The sequence below is a fragment of the Theropithecus gelada genome, chromosome 18 (genome assembly GCF_003255815.1).
Source record: "Theropithecus gelada isolate Dixy chromosome 18, Tgel_1.0, whole genome shotgun sequence".
Lineage (NCBI taxonomy): Eukaryota > Metazoa > Chordata > Mammalia > Primates > Cercopithecidae > Theropithecus > Theropithecus gelada.
In genome coordinates, this window is record NC_037686.1 from 25408007 (window position 1) to 25431006 (window position 23000).

A 23000-nucleotide genomic window follows, 5' to 3' on the forward strand; every position below is an offset into this window, starting at 1 on the left:
AAATGTGATGTTTTGATCCAGGCATGCAATGTGAAATAAGCAGGCACAGATAGACAAGCATCACATGTTCTCACTTTCTTGTGGGATCTAAAAATCAAAACAATTGAACTCATGAACATAGAGAACAGACGGATGATTACCATTTTAATTATTTCTTACACACACAACTCACTTTATGTGACATGAGGAATTATGCTTAGGTTAACTAATTCTGAATTATGACCTTTACTTATTTGGAAATAATACATGCTATTAGCATTGATTTCAAAAAATCAGAAGCTATCTTTTAAAGAGTTCTATCCAGTTGTGCCTGCTTAATTTTATTTTTGAGGAAATTTAAGTTCCAATGTCAATGTAAGGTTGTCTAATATTACCAACATTTTTTGGTAATATTATTGCTTTTTGCTAATATTATCACTTTTTCCATGTGATAATGGGAAGATTTTTTTTTCTTATTGTGATAAAAAATTTTTATCAGAAAAAAATTTTTCATCTTTTAAAAAGATAGCTGGCCACCAGTTCATTCTTAAAATATTAGTTCAAATACTGCATAGATTTGAACTAAATATCTAATGGATAGTCCTCATCATTGCACCAAACATATTACTTACATTCTATTTACCAGTTCAACACTAGGAAATCTAACTGCACAGTCAATAATAAAACAAAATACGATAGTTTTTAAATATAGAAAATAGAAAATCTACAAAATAACCTTGAAAATTAACAAAAGTTTGTCATTAGCATTTATTTCGCAATGAATCTTTCAGATAAAACTTGTATTTATTTACTTATAAACAAATTATTATCATTATTGAAATTTTTGTCTAGAAGTGTACTTATCTAGCATTGTTATTTTGTGTGTTTCTTCTCAAAATACCAATCAGTATTCTCTGAAATGAGAATTAAGATCTCTCCAAGGATATAAAACAGAGGCTAAATGGACTTTGGAGTCAGATGGAGCTAAGTACAAATTCCAACTCTAGTGCTCACTACCTGTGTGATGTGTACATATAAGGTATTTGACTTTTCTATGCCCTAGAATTCTCACCTGTACAGGAGAATTTCTATAAAGGGCAAAAAAAAAAAATTAGATATTTATTAAATGCCTAGAAAATAGGAGATGTTAGGTACATAAATCACCCTCATATATGGAGTGGATAGGTGCCTCAGATGTATGCAGAAAAGAAAGGTTCTGTTTCAGCTCTTCATTTACCTTTTTATTCAACAGACAGTTATTGAGCGCCTACTATTTATCTGGCACTAATCTAGGCTCCAGAAGACAATACTAAAGAAGTCAGCCCTGGTGCTTCTCCTTTTCTGAGGTTTTTCAATGTATTTACATGAGAATAGTTCTTTTTTCAGCTTTTTAAAAGACAAGATGTAAAATATCTTGGCTTATTTTGTAAACTATTTTATCTAAGGTAATATTTTACCTGGTCTATTATCCATAGTGTCTAACAGTTTATCAACTGTTCAGAGCACTAAGTGGGATTCAGGAAAGAATATGGGCTTTGAAAACAGACAGAGGGTGTTTGAATCCCAATTCTGCCTTGTGACCTTGAACAAGTTACTGAGCTGTTTTAAATTACTATTTCCCTATCTATCAATTAGGTATAACAACCATTCAATAGTAGTTTTGTAAGGTCTAAGAGCAATGATTCAGTAAAAAAACATAATGTCTGACTTACATTAGGTTTTTAATCAATGGTAGCTGTTATAATTATTTATTAAAATACCTGTTTTAATTATTTCTTAAAATACCATTATACCACTTTAATAAATGGTAGTTGTTATAATTATTTACTAAAATACCTATGATTTTTATCATTTTTAACAACATGGGTAATTGTTAATTAAAACTCATAGGAAGTGTACAGCATATCATAGCAATAAATATTCATTTATTCTCTTTATTTCCTTGCCATAGTCTTCAAAGCCCAGGACACCATCAGTCCTGTAACCCATAAAGCATTCCTGAAGGGGTAATCTGATTTGGAGAAATATAGAAACAACAAAGGTAACAATGCTGGTATAGAATGATATAAAAAATACAGAAGTAACAATGACAAATATATATTGAGTGCATATCATTTGCTGGTACTTGTTCTAACATAATATCATTATCTCTTCATTTCCATCTAAGGTCACTCTAAAGCCTGCAATCTTGAAGACTGTACTCTAATGATCTCTAACAAAAGAGGTGACATCCTGGACTGAGAATTTTGAGTGGCCCATCAGAATGTTTGCTGAGCCAGATCCAGTAACAGTGGAAAGAAAAAAAAAATAGCACAGGTCTCTGGAAAATTGATACCCCATATGAGCAGTCTAATTCTGCATTAGTTGTTCAGAAATATAACCTTAATAAAAGGTCTGAGAAGTGGTAATTTTTGTCATTCTTAAATCATCCTTTGAAAATAATTGCCTTTCAAGATTGAACTCCCTTCAGAATAATAAAGGCAAACTTTTAACAGGTTAAAAAGACATAGAATCATTATGTTCCTTTTCAATAGAACTATTAAGCATTTCTTTAGAATAAAACAACTCATTAAAAAGGGCACACTGTCCTTTTATACACCAATTTAATCATCTAATCAGTTTAGTGTCCCAAAAAGTATGTAAATACTACTTAATTTACTAGTCAAGTTGGCTTATGGAAATTACTACTTAGCATGATTGCCTCTGGATAAAGAACAAACAGGTAGGGAAAAAAACATCGATTTAATAAGGTCGTTTCACCCTTCTGGAGTGAGACTATCAAAAACATGTCTAGACTAGTAAATTATGCAACTGAGCAAAGATTCTTAAAAAGCATTCCAATTATCATTTTAAAAGTCCAAAGAGTTTTCTGGGTTCTTTAAGTAACCAACCCTTAGAGTGTCTATAAAGCTTACCAAAATATCAGCATTTTAAATTAGTCTCTTACCCTTTTCAAATGCTCCTGTATTTTGGACTCCACATCTTGGATGTGTGAAATCATTTTGTTGACACAAGGTGCTGGGATGTTTACTACAGCACAGCTGTGACGTCGGCATGGGTAGCTAAAGTAAATGCCTTTATTCACCCCTAAAGAGAACAAACGGAAGAAGCTCATTACTCATTCTATACAAAGTAGTAAACCTTGATGTTCAGAATAAGCAAAAAATATTCTGCTTTATTAGTGCTAATACTCTTAAAGTTTCCTTAATAGGTTGATAAATCTGTCAGAAAATTATAGAACAAATCTTCAAAAAATGTACAAGCTAAAATAAAATAATCATTTATGATCTAATTCTGTAACAAATAAAAATGAACCCAAGAAGCTAAAATAAAACTTCAAGCAAAGTTAAAAAACATAGCATCATGAACTAAAACATTGGAAAAAAATGAAGAAAAAGAAGGCAGAAAAATCAGTTGACCCATGTGTTACTAAACAGATTCTGAATCCCTTAAAAATAACTTTGAAATATATTTTAAATATTCCCTTCAAAGAGATGCCCTCTTCCAATGTAAATAATATCCAACTACTCATGCATTGAAGTTCTTCCTTAAATCCAGCATGAGTTTCTGTTGCTGAAAAAAATAAAAGCAGGTCTCCTTCATCCTCATAATAACCTCATTTTCTACCTTCCATTTCTGAAAATTGGAGTCTTATGCGAAGAGTGATTGATGTTCTCACTATAGTATTCAAGCTGTACTCATCATAAAATCTACTCAGTCCGATGTGCCTCAGTGATTCTAATCCTGGCATGTCCCAAATCGACTGAAGGTTGCAGAAGCACAGCAAAGTTGTCCATGAAACTCCACCAAAGTGCTTACTTGCAGTCCTTTTGACTCTAAGGACTCTATTTGGCTGGATTATAGTTGCAATCACTGATCTTAAATTTGGAGACGCAAAACATGCTCAGCGCCTCAATGAGAACAGTGTGATGTCCTCATTTCAATTGACCTTGAGGGAACAGAGAAATAATCCTGTTGTGTTTTGTTTCAATGCCAACCCACAGAGATGGTAAATATATTTGGTATCTTCATTTAAAGTGCAATCTTTTAAATGTCTTTTAAATGAAGCCTTATAATATCTTCCTCTAGAAACACAATCTCTTGTAAAAATGGCATGTTTCATTTATAAATAAAACTGTTCCATCTATTCTATAATGTTCAACTCTCTCTCGTGTGTGTGTGTGTGTGTGTGTGTGTGTGTGTGTGTGTGTGTGTATAACAGTGACCTTTTTATGGCACTAAAAATATGTGCCAGACATAAAGCTAAGCTAAAAATTTTTGATGCCACATTTTTTAATCCCCACAACAATCTTATAAAATGGGATTATTATTTTGATTTCATAGATGAGGAAATCAAGGCTTAGATAAATTACATAACTTGTCTAAGTCTATGGAACAGGTAGGTAGGAGAACTGAGACTTGAACTAAATCTCCCTGGCTATGGAGTATAAGCTGTGAAGGCTGTTTTTATATTTTAAAAGTACGGCAAAATAAAGAGAAACAGTACTAAAAATATATTTCAGGGCATCCTAAATGTTTTGCTTGTTTTTAAATTTTGAATGTTCCTTCATAATATCAGTGCTGGTATCCTATGTCTTTTAGTTTGCTTTGACCATACTCTGAACACATATACTTGCTATAATGATTTTTTTTGTGTTACATTCCATCTTTCCTCTTTAGTTCAAAAACATGTCTATCTATCTATCTATCTATCTATCTATCTGTCTGTCTGTCTGTCTGTCTATCTATGTATCTCTCTCTCTGTAATAGTCAAAAGACCAAAAGAACAAGCTAGTAAAAATTACATATTGATCTCCTATCCAAATATCTTGATAAGGGCATGTTGGCCTTCCCTTTAGAAATAAGAAGGTTTTGATACACATTTAACCAATAAGCTGTCACTGCTACAGTTAAAACATTTGTTTTGCTTCAATAAATGTGGAGAAAACAAGAATAGTAATGATTCCTTTTATATTTTTCCTGACTGTGCCACTCTCAACCTATTTTGTGAATACTAATTAATTTCCATAGCACTCCTATGGTTTAGGTTGAATATGTAACATATGGTAAAGTAATGGGAATGATGTACTATGAACTTAAATTTGCACTAAAATCTGTAAAAGACATGACATCCTAAGTAGCACAAGATTGAACCAAAATTCAGTAGTTCATGTCATTCTTTTTATTCCATTGAAAGTATGGCATAAGTTAAAACTTTGAATTTTTAAGAATTTTACCCAGTTTAGGGTGACAGCATGATATAATCAAAAGACAGCTGAACTAGATGTCTGTATTTTCTTGACTGAATTGATAACTAGCTGTACATCTTTAGCTAAAACTATTCAGTCTTTAGGTCTCAGAATTCTTAATAAATTAATGTATTGGTAAGATGTTATATAAGATATTTTTCACCTAAAATTCCAAACATAAATCGAGGGAGCTCTTCCTTGTGAAGCCTGTGCACAATGGTCAGTGTGAGTATATAAAGAATTAAGTTCAGGCAAGACTTTCATCCTCTCTAAACATGCCCCTGACTGCAACCTCCTTGCCCAGAATTAATGCATAAAAGACAAGATCCTCCTGGCTCCAAGCCAGAGTTGAGGTTTGCTGAGACTGTGCAACAGGAAACTTCCATTTGAGAAAAAATATCAACTAGCTGTTTGTGTGGGCAAATGAAATAGAAAGACTATGTTTATAAACTGTCAACTCTTACTACTCAATGAATTTGATTCTTATATAATTTATTCACCCAGCTCCAATAATTTAACATGTTATCACAAGAGTCCTTCCTTTTCTTCTGCTTTTTATATGTGCTTCCTTTATGTATGTTACCCCAATTATTCTATCATCCCTTTATCTCAACTCAGAACGCTTTGGAAAAACTCTGGTGAACACATATTTCCTTTTCACATTATTATCCCTTTTAACATCTTGGTTTTCTTTCCAAAATGTAACATAAGTCAGTGCTCTTGAGGTTAAAAATAATTTGTCCTTTATGCAAAGACTCTTTCATGATGAACATAAAGCATCTTTCATCTTTTATGGAAAACAAAGATCTCTTTAGCTTTTGTTACACATGACAAAAATAAAATCACCTTTCACTGACATTAGAGTTATTACATTTTCATTGGACCTTACACTGTTGGATACATTTATCACTAAATATCTAGAATAATACACATGGACTCTCAGAGTCGGAAGTGGCTAAAAACTGCTTCTACTCTAACCTTAGTCAATATGCAATGCCCCTGATCGGTGTTCACTTACTGCCAATTTCTTCTCTTCAAAATCTGCAACTTCAATACAATTTTTTTACTTGCCTTGTGGACTCAGGTCTCCCCACCACCTTGCCTGACCACTTCCTAAAGCTATTATTCTATATCAAATTTTGCTTTGACCAGCAATTTTTTGAATGAACTGTTTATACTGGCAGCCGCAATATCCTCATCTGATCTCTTCTTCAAATTACAATTGATATACAAATATTAAGATCCATCTTACATGGTTCCTTGCCTGTAAGGAATACTCAACTCTTTCAGACATGTGAGTGCACCTACACCACTTTTTATTTCTCTCTATAAGAATGGATCACATTGCATTCTGCTGTTACCACATTTATGTTTTCCTATTTATCTTCCCCATGAAATTTTCCATTCTTTCTAGAGAACAACTATATTAAGTGCCTTAAATGATTATCGAATAAATGAATAAACAAATCCTCTATACTTTTTTAAATTTTTTACCTGGCTATAATCCGATTTTTGTTCTATTCATGAAAACTTCATTCTTACATCCCACTAAGCAGTGTATCAACTGCCATCCATGAAGGAGTAACTGATATGGAATTAGTTCTCCAGTTATAAGCAACTCTAAATCTGGATTTCAAAATATGAGACAACTGATTTTGGACATTGAAAAATGGGCAGTTCAAGGTTTTTATTTCTGAGAAAAGGGAAACTGATAAAGTGGAGTCCCACAATCACCAAGCTCTCTGCCAAGGGACAATTTCCCAACTACAATAAAGAGATCTGGGAGCAAAACAGAGCACAGTAATCCCGCTGAGTTGAAAAGCAAATATGAGTTTCATGGACAGTGGAAGCATCTGGAAGAAGGCAGGAACTCAAGAAGAGAGAGCAATGCAGAAAGGAGCCTCAGAAACACATGTGAGAGGCCCCTCTGACATATGGCATAGAATCCCTGACCAATAACTTCTACCCAGAATGTGCAGAGAAAATTCACAACTTAATATTCAGAAAATAGGCATAAGGCTTGGACTCTTCACAAAAGACAATATACAAATGACTAATACAATGTGGAAACATGCTTAACATTGTTAGTCATCAAGAAAACGCAAATTTAACTAACAGTTCAATACAATTTCACACACACTATAATGCCTAAAATTATAAAGGTTGGCAATGCCCTGTATCAGAGAGGATATAGAACAACTGGAATTGATACATTGCCAGTGGAAATGTAAAATTGTTTAAACACTTTGGAAAACAATTTGACAATTTCTTATAAAAGTTAAACTTACCATAGGACTCAGCATTCCTCTTCTTTATATTTTCCCATGACAAATAAAAATATGTCCACAAAAAGAATTGTAGGTAAATGTTCATAATAGCTTTCTTGATAATAGTCAAAAATTGAAAAAAATCTCAAATTTCCATTAAAGGCTAAATAAATTGTGCAATATTATTGATCAATAAAAATGAACAGGCTACTGATATATGCAACAGCATGGATCAACATTAGAGACATTTTCCTGAGTCTGAAAAAGTTGGACACAAAGAAGTGGCATAATTTCATTTATTTGAAATGTTAGAATGGTAAAACTAAAATCATACTGGAGTTGTGGGAGTGAGTGAAAGTAATCTTATCTATAGAGGGGGCATGAATGAACTTTCTGGAAATACGGAAATTTCTATACAGTGTTTGAGGTGGTGTTTAAATGGATGTGTATGTTTGTCAAAAGTCATTCACTTGTACACTGTAAATGAGTGGATTTTATTGCATTTAAATTGTACCGCCATACATCTGCTTTATGAAAAAGACATCTAAGCATATCCTAGTGACAGAGCTCAATAATCTTGTATCATTCTCCTACTTTAACTTTTTATACTACAAAACATTGTAGACAGCCCTTCCTTGAAATGTTCTTTTAATAACTTTCTCTAGCTGCTTCTTCACCTATTTATTCTCATATTACTTAAACATGACTATTTGATGAGAAATAATCTTTTCCTCTACACTTTCTCCTTTAATCATCTCCTTTAAGTGCTTAACTCTCAACTAAACAACTTTAGACTTAACCTTGTCCTGAGCTCCTTGCCAAATGTACAAATTTCCCATATCTGTCCTTCCTAGACTCCCATCCTGGCATTGAGAGTAAGGAAGGGAGGTCTGGACCTGCAGAATCCTATGCAGAATGGGAGAAGCATGATAGATAAAACTAAAATGTACCCATTGAGAAGCTGGTATACCACAAACAAGGAAATACATTCACAACAGTAAACTAAAATGCCAAAGCAGAAAGGCACAGAAGAAAAGGGACACATTTGTATGAATAGACATAGAGCTGGAAGGGATAAAGGAGGCATCCAGGGGAGCTCCAAGATGGAAGGTATCTGATACAGTACAAGCAGTGAAAATGATGCCTTGTACAGAGGATCCTCAGAAATGACTTGAAAAGTAAAAGAACTGTTATTAGTGGAAGGTATCCAAGTTACTGATGGCAAATCTATACTGGTCTGCAGCAACTTCAATTCTTGCCTCCTCAGACAAAATAATTCGACTGAGAAGAATAAGGCAGAAGGACAAACCAAGGCAAGTTTCAGAACAGGAATGAAAGTTTTATTAAAAAGCTTTAGGACAGTAAGGAAAGGAAGAAAAGAAAAAGAAGAAAAGTACAATCTGGATGAAGGCCAAGCGGGTGACTTGAGAAACCAAGTGCGCAGCTTGACTTATGGACTTGGATTTTATATGTTGGCATACTTCCAAGATACTGCATTACTTCTCCCTACTCCTGAGATTTTATCGGGAAGCTGCTGATGAGTTTAAGGTGTTTTTTGTTAGGGGACTGCCTTTCTCTGGCACTGGCTGTGAGCAGTTATTACTTTAGATTAATAGTTAACAACTGCTTGACCATCACCTGACAGTCACCCAAAACTCCTGGTGTGTTGAGGGAGGGGTGGGGGGAGGGGAGTGGACAGGAGGGGAGAGTCCTCTTTTGCCCTGCTCATACCTGAGAGGCTACCTATTGTAACAGAATAAGAAAGTAAAGATATTCCAAAATAAAACTTTTGATTAGCCTTCCCTCTGTCCCCAATCTATTTGGATTCTTTTTTTATTTTTTTATAATTTCTACCTTTATTTTAGATTCAGGGAATGCATATGCAAGTTTGTTACATGGCTATATTGTGTGATGCTGAGGTTTGGGGCATGATTGCTTCTGCCACCCAGATATTGAGCATAGTACATAACGGTTAGTTTTTTAACCTTTGGCCCCCTCCTTCTCTCCTCCCTACAGTAATTCCCAGTCTATTGGTACCATCTTTATGTCCATGAGTACTCATTGTTTAGATCCCACTTATAAGTGAGAACATGAAGTATTTGGTTTTCTGTTCCTGTGCTAATTCACTTAGGATAATGGCTTCCAGTTGCATCCATGTTGCTGCAAAGAACTTGATTTCATTCTTTTTTATGACAGTACAGTATTTCATGGTATATATGTACCACGTTTTCTTTATCCAATCCACCATTGATGGACACCTAGACTGATTCTATGTCTTTGCTATTGCGAATAATGCTGTGATGAACAAATGAGTGCATTCTCTTTTTGGTAGAATGATTTATTTTCTTTTGGATATATATCCAGTAACAGGATTGCTGGGTTGACTGCTAGTTCAGCTTTTAGTTATTTGACAAATCTCCAAACTCCTTTCCATTGTGGCTGAACTAATTTACATTCCCACCAACAGTGTGTAACAATTTTCTTTTCTCTGCAGAGTTGACAGCATCTGTTGTTTTTGGCTTTTTAGTAATAGCCATTCTGACTGCTATGAGATACTATCTCATTGTGGTTTTCATTTGCATTTCTCTAATGATTAGTGATGTTGAACATTTTTTCACATGCTTGTTGGCCATGTGTACGTTTTCTTTTGAAAAGTGTTTATGTCTTTTGTCCACTTTTTAATGGGGTTGTTTCATGCTTGTAACATGTTTTAAGTTCCTTATAGATTCTGGATATTAGGCTTTTGTCAGATGCATAGTTTGTGAATATTTTCTCCCATTCTGTAGGTTGTCTGTTTACTACTCTGTTGATAGTTTCTTTCGCTGTCCAAAAGGCTTTTAGTTTCATTAAATCCCACTTGTCGATGTTTTGTTTTGTTGTAATTGCTTTTCAGGACTTAGTCATTAATTCTCTCCTAAGACTGATATCCAGAATGGTGTTTCCTAGGTTCTCTTTTAGGATTCTTATAGTTTGAAGTCTTACATTTAAATCTTTAGTCTATTTTAAGTCAATTTTTGTATATGGTGAAAGGGAGGAGTCCAATTTCAATCTTCTGCGTATGCCTAGCTAGCTATCTCAGCACCATTTATTGAACAGGGAATCCTTTCCCCATTGCTTATGTTTGTTGACTTTGACAAAAATGAGATGGATGCAGGTGTGAGGTTTTACTTTTAGGTTCTCCATTCTGTTCTATTGATCTATATATCCATTTTTTGTGGATATATAGATCCACACTAAAACAGCACCATGCTGTTCTAGTTACTGTAGCCATGTAGTATAAAGACAGGTACAATGATGACTCCAGCTTTGTTCTTTTTGGTTAGAATTGCTTAGACTGTTTCAGTTATTTTTTGGTTCTGTATGAATTTTAAAATAGTTTTTTCTAGTTCTGTAAAAAATTACATTGGTAACTTTATAGAAATAGCATTGAATATGTAGATTGCTTTGAGCCATATGGCCATTTAATTGACATTGATTCTTTCAATCCAGGAACATGGAATATTTTTCCATTTATTTGTGTCATCTATGATTTCTTTCAGCAGTGTTTTGTAGTTCTTCTTGTAGAGCTCTTTCACCTCCTGGTTAGAGGCATTCTTAGGTATTTTGTTATCTTGTGACTTGGAAATACATATAGAATTGCTGCTGAATTTTGTACATTAATTTTGTACTGTGAAACTTTACCACTTATGAGTTCTAGAAGCCTTTTGGTAGAGTCTTTAGGGTTTTCTAGGTATACAATCATATTGTCAGCAAAGGAACAATGACCTCTTTTTGACGTCTTCCTGTTTGGATGCCTTTTATTTCTTTTTCTCACCTGATTACTATGGCAAGGACTTCCAATACTATGTTGAATAGGAGTAGTCAGAACGGGCATGCTCATCTTCTTCCAGTTCTAAAGAGGAATGCTTCCAGCTTTGGCTCATTCGGTCTGATGCTGGCTGTGGGTCTGTCATAGATGGCTCTTATCATTTTGAGGTATATTCCTTTTATGCCTAGTTTCTTGAACATTTTTATCATAAAGTGATGTTGGATTTTATCAAAAGCTTTTCCCGCATCTATTGAGATGATCATAATGCTTTTGTTTTTAATTCAATTTATATGGTGAATTACTTTACTGATTTGCATATGTTGAGCCAAACCTGCATCCCAGGAATAAAGCCTTACTTGATCATGGTGAAGTAACTTTTTGATGTGCTGCTGAATTCAGTTTGCTAGTATTTTGTTGAGGATTTTAGTATTTATGTTCATCAAGGATATCAGCCTGTTGTTTTCTTTTTTCATTGTGTCTTTGCAAGGTTTTGGTACCAGGGTGATGTTGGCTTTGTAGAATTAGTTTGGGAGGAGTCCACTTTGATATTATGTAATCGTTTCAGTAGGATTGGTGCCAGCCTTTCTTTGTATGGCTGGTGGAATTTAGCTTTGAATCAACTTGGTCTGGGGCTTTTGGTGGTTGGTAGGCTTATTACTACCAATTTAATTTCAGAACTCAATATTGATCTGTTCAGAGTTTCAACTTACTCCTGATTCAATCTGGTGAGACTATGTGTTTCTAGGAATTTATTCATTTCTTCCAGCTTTTTTAGTTTGTGTGACTAGAGATGTTCACAATAGTCTCTGAGGATCTTTTGTATTTCTGTGGCATCAGTTGTAATTTCACCTTTGTTGTTCTTGATTGTGCTTATTTGTGTCATATCTCTTTTTTCTTTGTTAATTTAGCTAGTGGTCTATCAATCTTGTTTATCCTTTCAAAAAACCAACTTATGGTTTAATTGATTCTTTGGGTAGATTTTTGGATCTCAATTTCATTCACTGCTGTTCAATTTTAGTTATTTCTTTTCTTCTGCTAATTTTGGAGTCATTTGTTCTTGTTTTTCCAGTTCCCCTAGGTGTAATGTTAGATTGTTAATTTGAGATCTTTCTAACTTTTGTGGTGGGCATTTTGCACTACAAAGTTTCCTCTTAATGCTGCTTTTGCTGCATCCCAGAGATTTGGGTATGTTGTGTTTTCATTTATTTTCAGATAACTTTTTTATTTTTGCCTTAATTTCACTGTTTACCCAAAAGTCATTCAGGAGCAATTTGTTTAATTTTTATGTAATTGTGTGGTTTTGAGAGATCTTGGTATTGATTTCTATTTTTATTATTTTTACATTATTTGAGACAGAGTCTTGCTCTGTTGCCCAGGCTGGAGTACAGTGGCATGATCACAACTTACTGCGGCCTTGACCTCTGGGACTCAAGTGATTCTCCCACCTCAGCCTCCCAATTAGCTGGGAATATATACATGTGACACCATGCACAGCTAATTTTTTTATCTTTTGTAGAGATAGGGTTTCACCATGTTGCCCAGGCTGGTTTCAAACTCCTGGACTCAAGCAATCCACCCAGACTCTATTTCTAGTTTTATTCTACTGTGGCCTGAGAGTATGGTTCATATAATTTTGATTTTTAAAAATTTATCAAGACTTGCTTAATGGCTGAGCATGTGTTCAATCTTGGAGTATGTTCCATGGGTATCGGGGGAACACGCCCCCAATATTTCAACATAGGTTCTATTTTCCATAAGTGTCGGCTGGCTGAGAAAGAGAAAGAGTACAAAGAGAGGAGTTTTACAGCTGGGCCTCTGGGGGTGACATCACATATTGGTAGGAGCATGATGCCCACCTAAGCTGCAAAACCAGCAGGTTTTTATTAAGGATTTCAAATGGGGATGGGGTGTATGAACAGGGAATAGGTCACAAAGATCACATGCTCCAAAGGGCAAAAAGGAGAACAAAGATCACATGCTTGTGCGGCCAATAAAGATCACAAGGCAAAGGGCAAAATCAAAAAACACCTGCTAAGGGTCTATGCTCAGCTGTGCATGTATTGTCTTGATAAACATCTTAAACAACAGAAAACAGGGTTCGAGAGCACAGAACCACTATGACCTCAAATTTACCAGGGAGCGGTTTTTTTCCGCACCCTAATAAGCCTGAGGGTACTGCAGGAGACCAGGGTGTATTTCAGTCCTTATCTCAACCACATAAGGCAGACACTCCTAGAGCGGTCATTTATAGATGAGGACATTTGGACTGGGCTGAATTCCCTACAGTGTAGCAAAGCAGCTGTGGCCAGACTGCTTCTTTAGATCCCTCCTCACTGGGCATAGACAGGGTCTCTCTGCAGGTGATCCAGCACCAGTCAGGGGCTTACAGACATAATTCTCATCTCCCTGGGAAAGAGCACTTTGGGGAAGGGGTGGCTGTGGTCTCAGGTTCTGTGGACTTAGTATTTCCTGCCTGGCTGCTCTGAAGAGATCAGCTGATCCTGACAAGGGGGATTCCCCCAGCACAGCACACCAGCTCCACTAAGGGACAGCCACTAAGGGACAGACGACCCCCTCAAGTGGGACCTTGACCCCTACGCCTCCTGACTGGATGAGACCTCCCAACTAGGGTCGCCAGATACCTCATACAGGAGAGTTCTGGGTGGCATCTGGTCAGTGTCAGTGCCCCTCTGGGACAAAGCTTCCAGAGGAAAGAGCAGGCAGAAATCTTTGCTATTCTGCACCCTCCACTGGTGATACCCAGGCAAACAGAGTCTGCAGTGGACACCCAGCAAACTGCAGCAGATCTGCATAAGAGGGGCCTGACTATTAGAAGAAAAACACACAAAAAGCAACAACAACATCAACAAAAGAGACCCCACAAAATCCCCGTCCAAAGTTTATCAGCCTCAAAGATCAATGGTAGAAAAATCCATGAAGATGAAGAAAAGTCAATGCAAAAACACTGAAAATCCTCAAAGCTGGAATGCCTCTTCTCCTCTGAATAATTTTTACACAACACTTCTCCAGCAAGGGCACAGAATGGGGCCAATGGTGAGACGGATGAACTGACAGAAGTAGACTTCACAAAGTGGGTAATAATGAATTTCACTGAGCTAAAGGATTATCTTCTAACCCAATGCAAAGAAGCTAAAAACCATGATAAAAGATTACAGGAGCTGTTAACTAGAATAACCAGTTTAGAGAGGAATATAAATGGCCTGATGGAGCTGAAAAACACAGCACGGCAACTTCATGATGGAAACGTAAGTATCAATAGCTGAATCGACCAAGCAGAAGAGAGAATATCAGAGCTTGAAGACTCTCTTGCAGAAATAAGGCAGACAAACAAGATCAGATAAAAAAGAAAGAAATTAAACAAACAAAACCTCTGAGAACTATGGGACTATGTAAAAAGACTGAACCTATGACTGATTAGAGAACCTGAAAGAGATGGGGAGGATGGAACCAAGTTGGAAAACACACTTCAGGATACCATCCAGGAGAACTTACCCAATCTAGCAAGACAGGCCAATTTTCAAATCCAGGAAATCCAGAGAACCCCAGTAAGATATTTCATGAAAAGATTTACCCCCAAGACACACAATCATCAGATTCTCCAAGGTAAAAATGAAGGAAAAATTGTTAAGGGCAGCCAGAGAGAAAGGCAAGGTCATCCACAAAGGGCAGCCCATCAGACTAACCGTGTACCTCTCAGTAGAAACCCTAAAAGCCAGAAGAGATTGGGGGCCAACATTCAACATTCTTAAAAAAAGAAACTCCAACTCAGAATTTCATATTAGGCCAAACTAAGTTTCATAAGTGAAGGAGAAATAAAATCTTTTTTTAGACAAGCAACTGCTGAGGAATTTTGTGAACACCAGGTCTGCCTTGCAAGAGCTCCTGAAGGAAGCACTATTACTATCCACTACAAAAACACACTGAAGTACACAGAACAACAACTCTATGAAGCAACTATATTAACAAGTTTGCAAAATTAACCAGCCAGCATCATGATGACGGATTAAATTCACACATAACAATATTAACCTTAAATGTAAATGGGCTAAATGTCCCAATTAAGAAACACAGAATGGCAAGCTGGATACAAAGACAGGACCCATCAGTGTGCTGTATTCAAAGAACACATCTCACATGCAAAGATGCACATAGACTCAAAATAAAGGGACAGAGGAAAATTTACCAAGCAAATTGAAAGCAGAAAAATGCAGAGGTTGCAATCACAGTTTCTGAAAAACTAGACTTTAAACCAACAAAGGTCAAAACAGATAAAGAAGGGCATTACATAATGTTAAAGGGTTCAATTCAACAAGAAGAGCTAACTATCCTAAATATATATGTACCCAATATAGGAGCCCTGAGATCCATAAAACAAGTTCTTAGAGACCTACAAAGAGACTTAGACCCCCACACAATAATAGAGGGAGACTTTAATAACCCACGGTCAGTATTAGACAGATCATTGAGAGAGAAAATTAACAAAGATCCAGGACTTGAACTCAGCTCTTGACCAAGTGGACCTGATTGATGTCTACAGAACTTGCCACCCAAAAAACAGGAGAACATAAATTTTTCTCAGTGCACTTACTCTAAAATTGATCACATGATTGGAAGTAAAACACTCCTCAGCAAATGCAAAATAACTGAAATCATAACAAACACTCTCTCAGACCGCAGTGCAATCAAATGAGAACTGAAGATTAAAAAGCCCACTCAAAACCACGTAACTACATGGAAATTGAACAACCTGCTCTTGAATGACTCCTGGTAAATAATGAAATTAAGACAGGTATCAAGAAGTTCTATGAAACAAATGAGAACAAAGCAACAATGTATCAGAATCTCTGTGATACAGCTAAAGCAGTGCTAAGTAGGAAATTTATAGCACTAAATGCCCACATCAAAAAGCTAGAAAGATCTCAAATCAACCCCCTAACATCACAACTCAACGAACTAGAGAACAAAGAGCAAACAAACTCCAGAGCTAGCAGAAGACTAGAAATCACCAATCTCAGAGCAGAACTGAAAGAGATAAACACAAAAAAATCACTTCCAAAAAAAAATCAATGAATCCAGGAGCTGTTTTTTTTTTTTTTTTTTTTTAAAAAAAGAATCAATAGAATAGACTGCTAGTGAGTCTGATTTTAAAAAAAGAGAGAGAAGATCCAAATAAACACAATCAGAAATGATAAGCGGGATACCACCACTGACCCCACAGAAATACAAAGAACCATCAGAGAATACTATAAACACCTCTATGCAAATACACTGGAAAATCTACAAGAAATGGATAAATTCCTGGACACATACACCATCCCAAGACTGAACCAGGAAGAATTTGAATCCCTAAATAGACCAATAACAAGTTCTGAAATTGAGGCAGTAATAAATAGCCTACCAACTAAAAAAAGGCCTACATTCAGATGGATTTATAGCTGAATTCTATCAGAAGTACAAAGAGGAGCTGCTATCATACCTTCTGAAACTATTCAAACAATTGAAAAGGAGGGATTCCTCCCTAACTCATTTTATGAGGCCAGTATCATCCTGACACCAGAGATACAACAACAACAACAAAAACTTCAGGCCAATAGCCCTGATGAACATCTATGCAGAAATCTCAGTAAAGTACTGGCAAACCAAATTCAGCAGCACATCAAAAAGCTTATCCACCATGATCAAGTCGGCTTCATCCCTGGGATGCAAGGCTGGTTCAACATACGCAAATCAATAAATGTAATTCATCATGTAAACACAACTAAAGACAAAAACTACATGATTATCTCGATAGATGCAGAAAAGGCCTTTGATAAAATTCAACACCCCTTCATGTAAATAACTCAATAAGTGAGATATTGAAGGAATATCCCTCAAAATAATATGTGCTATTTATCACAAACTCACATTCAATATCATACTAAACAGGCAAAAATGGGAAGCATTCCCCTTGAAAATGGGTACAAGACAAGGATGCCCTCACTCACCACTCTTATTCAACATAGTGTTGGAAGTTCTGGCCAGGGCAATCAGGCAAGGTAAAAAATAAAGGGTTTGCAAATAAGAAGAGAGGAATTCAAATTGTCTTTGTTTGAGGATGACATGATCTATATCTAGAAAACCCCATCAACTCAGCCCAAAAGCTTCCTAAGCTGATAAGCAACTTTAGCAAAGTCTCAGGATATAAAATCAATGTGCAGAAATCACAAGCATTCCGGTACACCAACAACAGACAGTCAGAAAGCCAAATCATGAATGAACTCCCATTCACAATTACCACAAAGAGAATAAAATACCCAGGAAAACAAGGGAAATGAAGGACCTCTTCAAGGAGTAATACAAACCACTGCTCAAGGACATGAGAGAGGATACAAGCAGATGGAAAAGTGTATCATGCTTACGGATAGGAAGAATCAATATCATGAAAATGACCATACTGCCCAAAGCAATTTATAGATTCAACACTATTTCCATTAAACTACCACTGACATTCTTCAAAGAATTAGAAAAAACTATTTTAAAATTCACACGGAACCAAAAAAGACCTCACATAGCCAAGACAATCCTAAGCCAGAAATAAAACAAACCTGGAAGTATCATGCTGCCTGACTTCAAACTATACTATAAGGCTACAGTCATCAAAACAGCATGGAACTGGTACAAAAATAGGCACATAGACCAGCAGAACAGAATAGAGAACTCAGAAATAAAAACACACATCTACAACCATTTGATCTTTGACAAGCTTGACAAAACAAGCAATGGGTAAATGATTACCTATTTAATAAATGGTGCTGGGAGAACTGGTTAGCCATATGCATTAAACTGAAACTGGATTCCCTCTTTATACCTTATACAAAAATCAACTCAAGATTAATTAAAGACTTAAATGTAAAACCCAAAACTATAAAAACCCTAGAAGAAAATCTAGCCAATACCATTCAGGACATAGGCATGGGGAAAGACCTTATGATGAAATCGCCAAAAGCAATTGAAACAAGTCAAAATTGACAAATGGGATCTAATTAAACTACAGAGCTTCTGCACAGCAAAACAAAGTATCATTAGAGCGAACAGGCAACTTACAGAATGGGAGAAAATTTTTGCAATCTATCCATCTGACAAAGGTCTAATATCCAAAATCTACAAGGAACTTAAGCAAATTTACAAGAAAAAAACAACCCGTTAAAAAAATAGGCAAAGGATATGAACAGACACTTCTCAAAAAAAAGGCATACATGTGGCCAACAAATATATTTTAAAAAGGTCAACATCGCTGATCATTAGAGAAATGCAAATCAAAACTACAATGAGATACCATCTCATGCCAGTCAGAATGGCAATTATTAAAAAGTCAAGAAACAACAGATGCTAGTGAGGTTGCAGAGAAATAATTCTTTTACACTGTTGGTAGGAGCATAAATTAGTTCAATCACCGTGGAAGACAGTGGCAATTCCTCAAAGATTTAGAACTAGAAATACCATTTGACCCAGCAATCCCATTACTGGGTATACAACCTAAGGAGCATAAATCATTCTATTATAAACATACATGCATGAGTTATGTTCATTGCAGCACTATTCATAATAGCAAAGACATGGAATCAACCCAAATGCCCATCAATGATAGATTAGATAAAGAAAATGTGGTACATATACACCATGGAATATTATGCAGCCATAAAAAGGAACGAGATCATGTCCTTTGCAGGGACATGGATGAAGCTGGAAGCTATTATCCTCAGCAAACTAACGCAGGAACAGAAAACCAAACACTACATGTTCTCACTTATAAGTGGGAGCTGAACAACGAGAGCACATGGACACAGGGAGGGGAAGAACACTTACTGGGGCCTGCAGGGGGAGGGCGGGGTGGGGGAAAGCATTAGGGAAAAGAGCTAATGCATGTTGGGCTTAATACTTAGGTGATGGATTGACCATGGCATGTGTTTACCTATGTAAAAAACCTGCACATCCTGCACATGTACCCTGGAACTTAAGAAAATAAAATAAAATGATTATTTAAAAAATGAAAAATACACCCCCAAAACATTTGTCTTCTTTTTATTCTAAGAAACATGTCCTCAATGAACTGTAAATGTTCTATCTAGAACAGGCCAGTCACAGCTTGGGTGATTAAGAATTTATTTTAAAATTCATACATTTCTGAAATTACATAGCAATCATAAACCCAGATTTTATGTTAACAATATACTATTGATACAATATACTACCTTATATCTTTACTATTATATATCTTTACTATGTTAACTATTAATGATATGCAGGATTTAGTTCAAAATAGAAACAGTATTGACATCATAAACTAATGAGGGAGTATAAATATAGCTTATATAGTTTACTATATGATTTACGTTCAGTCCTCACCTTCAGTATTTGTCATTTTACTTTCATGAAAACTTTCACTGTTCTCCTTAGAGGCTCCATATAGAACCAAACTCTGAGACGTGGCATTGTCTTTTAAAAAGAAAAAACACATATTTTAGTGAGTAGTTAATATTATAGAAAATTTTAAAATAAGCACCACCATGTAAAAACTATGTTACGGAAGTGCTCTCCTTAAAAGAAAAACAACTATGATACAAATATTAATCAAAACCCACAGTATCGTATCTTCAGATATTTTCTCTCTGCTCTTCAATTGACTCTTTCATAAGAAGGTATTCAAAATAGCATGAGACTGTTAAAAACAAACAGGTAAGTCATTATGTGTTGATATAGAATGTATCCAGGATACACTATGTGAAAATTAGCAAGGCAGAGATTTGTGTGTAAGCTTTGTCACCATTTTTTTAAAAATGAGATGTGTGTGTGTGTGTGTGTGTATATACACACACATATATATATCTTAACTATGTTAACTATTGATATGTAGGATTTATTTACAATTATATATCCTGTATAAGTTATGTAGGATTTATAATTATAAATACATAAGATATGTAGGATTTATAATTGCTAGACTAAGAGACTGTTGTTTTTAGAAAGAGGACAGGTAGAGAGAGGGGAAATGTTTTATTTTACAATCTCTGAGGAAGTGTTTCAAAAGTCTAAAACATAAAAATATATTATCATTTATTTGACATTTTCTTATAAAGCTAAATATATCTACACTACAATGCAGCAACTCCAGTCCTAAGCTTTTAACAAACAGAAATGAAAGTATAGGTCCACAGAAATATTATCCCAGGCCATTTATATAGCTTTATTCATAACAGTGAAAACTGGAAACAACCTAAATGTCCATCAGCAGAAAAATAGATTTAAATAAATACTCTGTAGTTATGCAATAATATAATGTGGACCAGTGAAAAAGAATGAGCTGCAAATACATGGAGTAATATTGGTGAATCTCAAAAATATATTGATATATTTAATTTCATTATTATGAGGTCCAAGAAAAAGACGAAAGTAAGCTATGGTGATAAAAATCAAAATAACAGTTGCCTATAGTAGGCGAGAAACTTTCAGGGGTGATGGAAATTTTTTCTAGCTTGAAGGGCATGGTAGTTACATTTATGTATGCACTTATCAAAATGCATTAAATTATAAATTTAAGATGGTATTTTCTTGTATATATGCTATAAAATAAAAGTGTTTTACTTTAAAACCATTTTTATATTATAAATACATACATATATAAATATAAGGTTTAAATGCTTGCAGAATAACTTATGTTAATATATACTAACAGTTACAGATAGAATATTTATGTTAAAGCTCACTAAAGCATTAAAGAAAGCATAAAAGAAGGCAAAAGTAAGTTTATAGCAAAAATATTCAATAATAGGAAATTGTTCGAAACATATAAAAATGATAAAAGATAGTGCTAATCAAATAACTATTATAATATATAAATGACTAAATTTACCTAAAAAGAACCAATTATAAAATAATACAGAAAAAAATTATAAATAAAATACATACAATTATTTTCTGAAAAAGAAAACTTAACGTGACTAAATATGAACAAATCTAGAACTTAAGCTCAACAACACTAAGAGTTATTACTTTACAACTGAAGTTATAGATAATAATAAAAAAATCTATATGTGTGTAATAAAACAGCACATTATATTTAAAAATCTTATTTTTTAACATAAACAGAAATTTAGAGAAAAAAATATGGAGGAAAAATCTAAATCACTGCCATTTATCTGTGGCATATGAAGTTCAGAATAACAAAATGACATACAGGATATGATGAATACAATAAGGTAATATTGATACACAGATTATGACTCGCAAAAAGATACAGATTATATCATTTTAAAGGTAGTAAAAGTAGGTATCTTAGACAACAATAATTCAAAAAAATTTAATAAGTAGAAACTAGCTGCACTATACAACTAATCTACTGTACAATTAGAAATTTGTCACATAAAGTTAATTCAAAGGTATTTGGAAATTTAATGTATATTTCCAAATAACAAATATGTCAAGGAAGAATTCTATGTCATACAAAATATGTATTAAAAAGGAAACACTTTGTAAAGAAATGTTAATGTATTTAAAACAGAAATACATTCAGAACTTAAATGTTTAATTATAAATAAATAACATTTCAAATACTGGTAAAAGTGAAGTATATATGTATACTAAGACATTAAAGGGAAACATAGGAAATAAGTAAGTTTTTTTTTTTCTGAAGTGGAGTCTTGCTCTGTTGCCAGGCTGGAGTGCAATGGCGTGATCTCGGCTCACTGCAACCTCCGACTCCTGGTTCAAGCGATTCTCCTGCCTCGGCCTGCCAAGTAGCTGGGACTACAGGTGTGCACTACCATGCCTGGATAATTTTTTGTATTTTTAATAGAGATGGGGTTTTGTCATGTTGGCAAGGCTGGTCTCGAACTCCTGACCTCAGGTGATTTGCTCACCTTGGCCTCCCAAAGTGCTGGCATTATAGGCGTGAGCCACCATGCCTGGCCAGAAATAAATAATTCTAAAACTGTAAAAAAGTCTCCTTTATATATCAGCCACTCCAACCCACAGGGGCTTGTTTACTATAGAGCACTAGAAGCAAATGTCCTATTTTCCAAGCTGCTGAGCTTCTGGCATTGTAACCACAACTTTAGTCCCCTTCTCTAATCACTTCCTTCAGACTCTGTGATGATGAGATGAGGTTTTCCCATAATTAAGACCTCAGTATTATCTTTGAACTTTAGTTTTACTCTAATCTTCAAACGGATGTTCCCACAACTTGCATGAGTCTTGATGACTCCAATCCCTACATTCAGTACCCCAACCAGTGATTTGGGGAGTTTGCAATGTAGCAGTTTTGTGGTATGTTCAGAGTATTAAAAGAATAAAGTTTCCACAATCAAATTCTTGTGTCGGAGGCTGACATGAAAGAATCAGAATTGTGTAAACCTAACACATGATTCTTTAAAAAGAAGAATTAAAAATATAGAATTGGAAAGCTGGGCATGGTGGCATGCACCTGTAGTCCCAGTTACTCCAGAGGCTGAGGCAGAATGATCACTGGAGCCCAGGAGTTCAAAGCTGCAATGAGCCATGACTGTGTCACTGCACCCCAACCTGAGCAACAAAGCAAGACCCTCTCTCTAAAAAATAAAATAAACAAAACTGGAAATATTAAGTGCAAATAAAACAAAAATCAACAAAATTTCATACACTATAAAACTGTGTTAAAATTAA

The 23000-nt window shown here is 35.0% G+C and overlaps 1 protein-coding gene across 3 annotated transcripts in view; it reads right to left on the reverse strand.

Moving 5' to 3' along the window:
- Window positions 1-23000, reverse strand: part of CCDC178 (coiled-coil domain containing 178) — a 523876-nt gene that overhangs the window by 454178 nt on the left and 46698 nt on the right. For all 3 annotated transcript variants that reach the window (XM_025365268.1, XM_025365270.1, XM_025365269.1), the window contains exons 5-6: window positions 19710-19799; window positions 2927-3066 (exon numbers count right to left, since the gene is read on the reverse strand). In XM_025365268.1, coding sequence (XP_025221053.1) covers window positions 2927-3066; window positions 19710-19799 — 230 coding nt within the window. The remainder of the gene's footprint in view (window positions 1-2926; window positions 3067-19709; window positions 19800-23000) is intronic.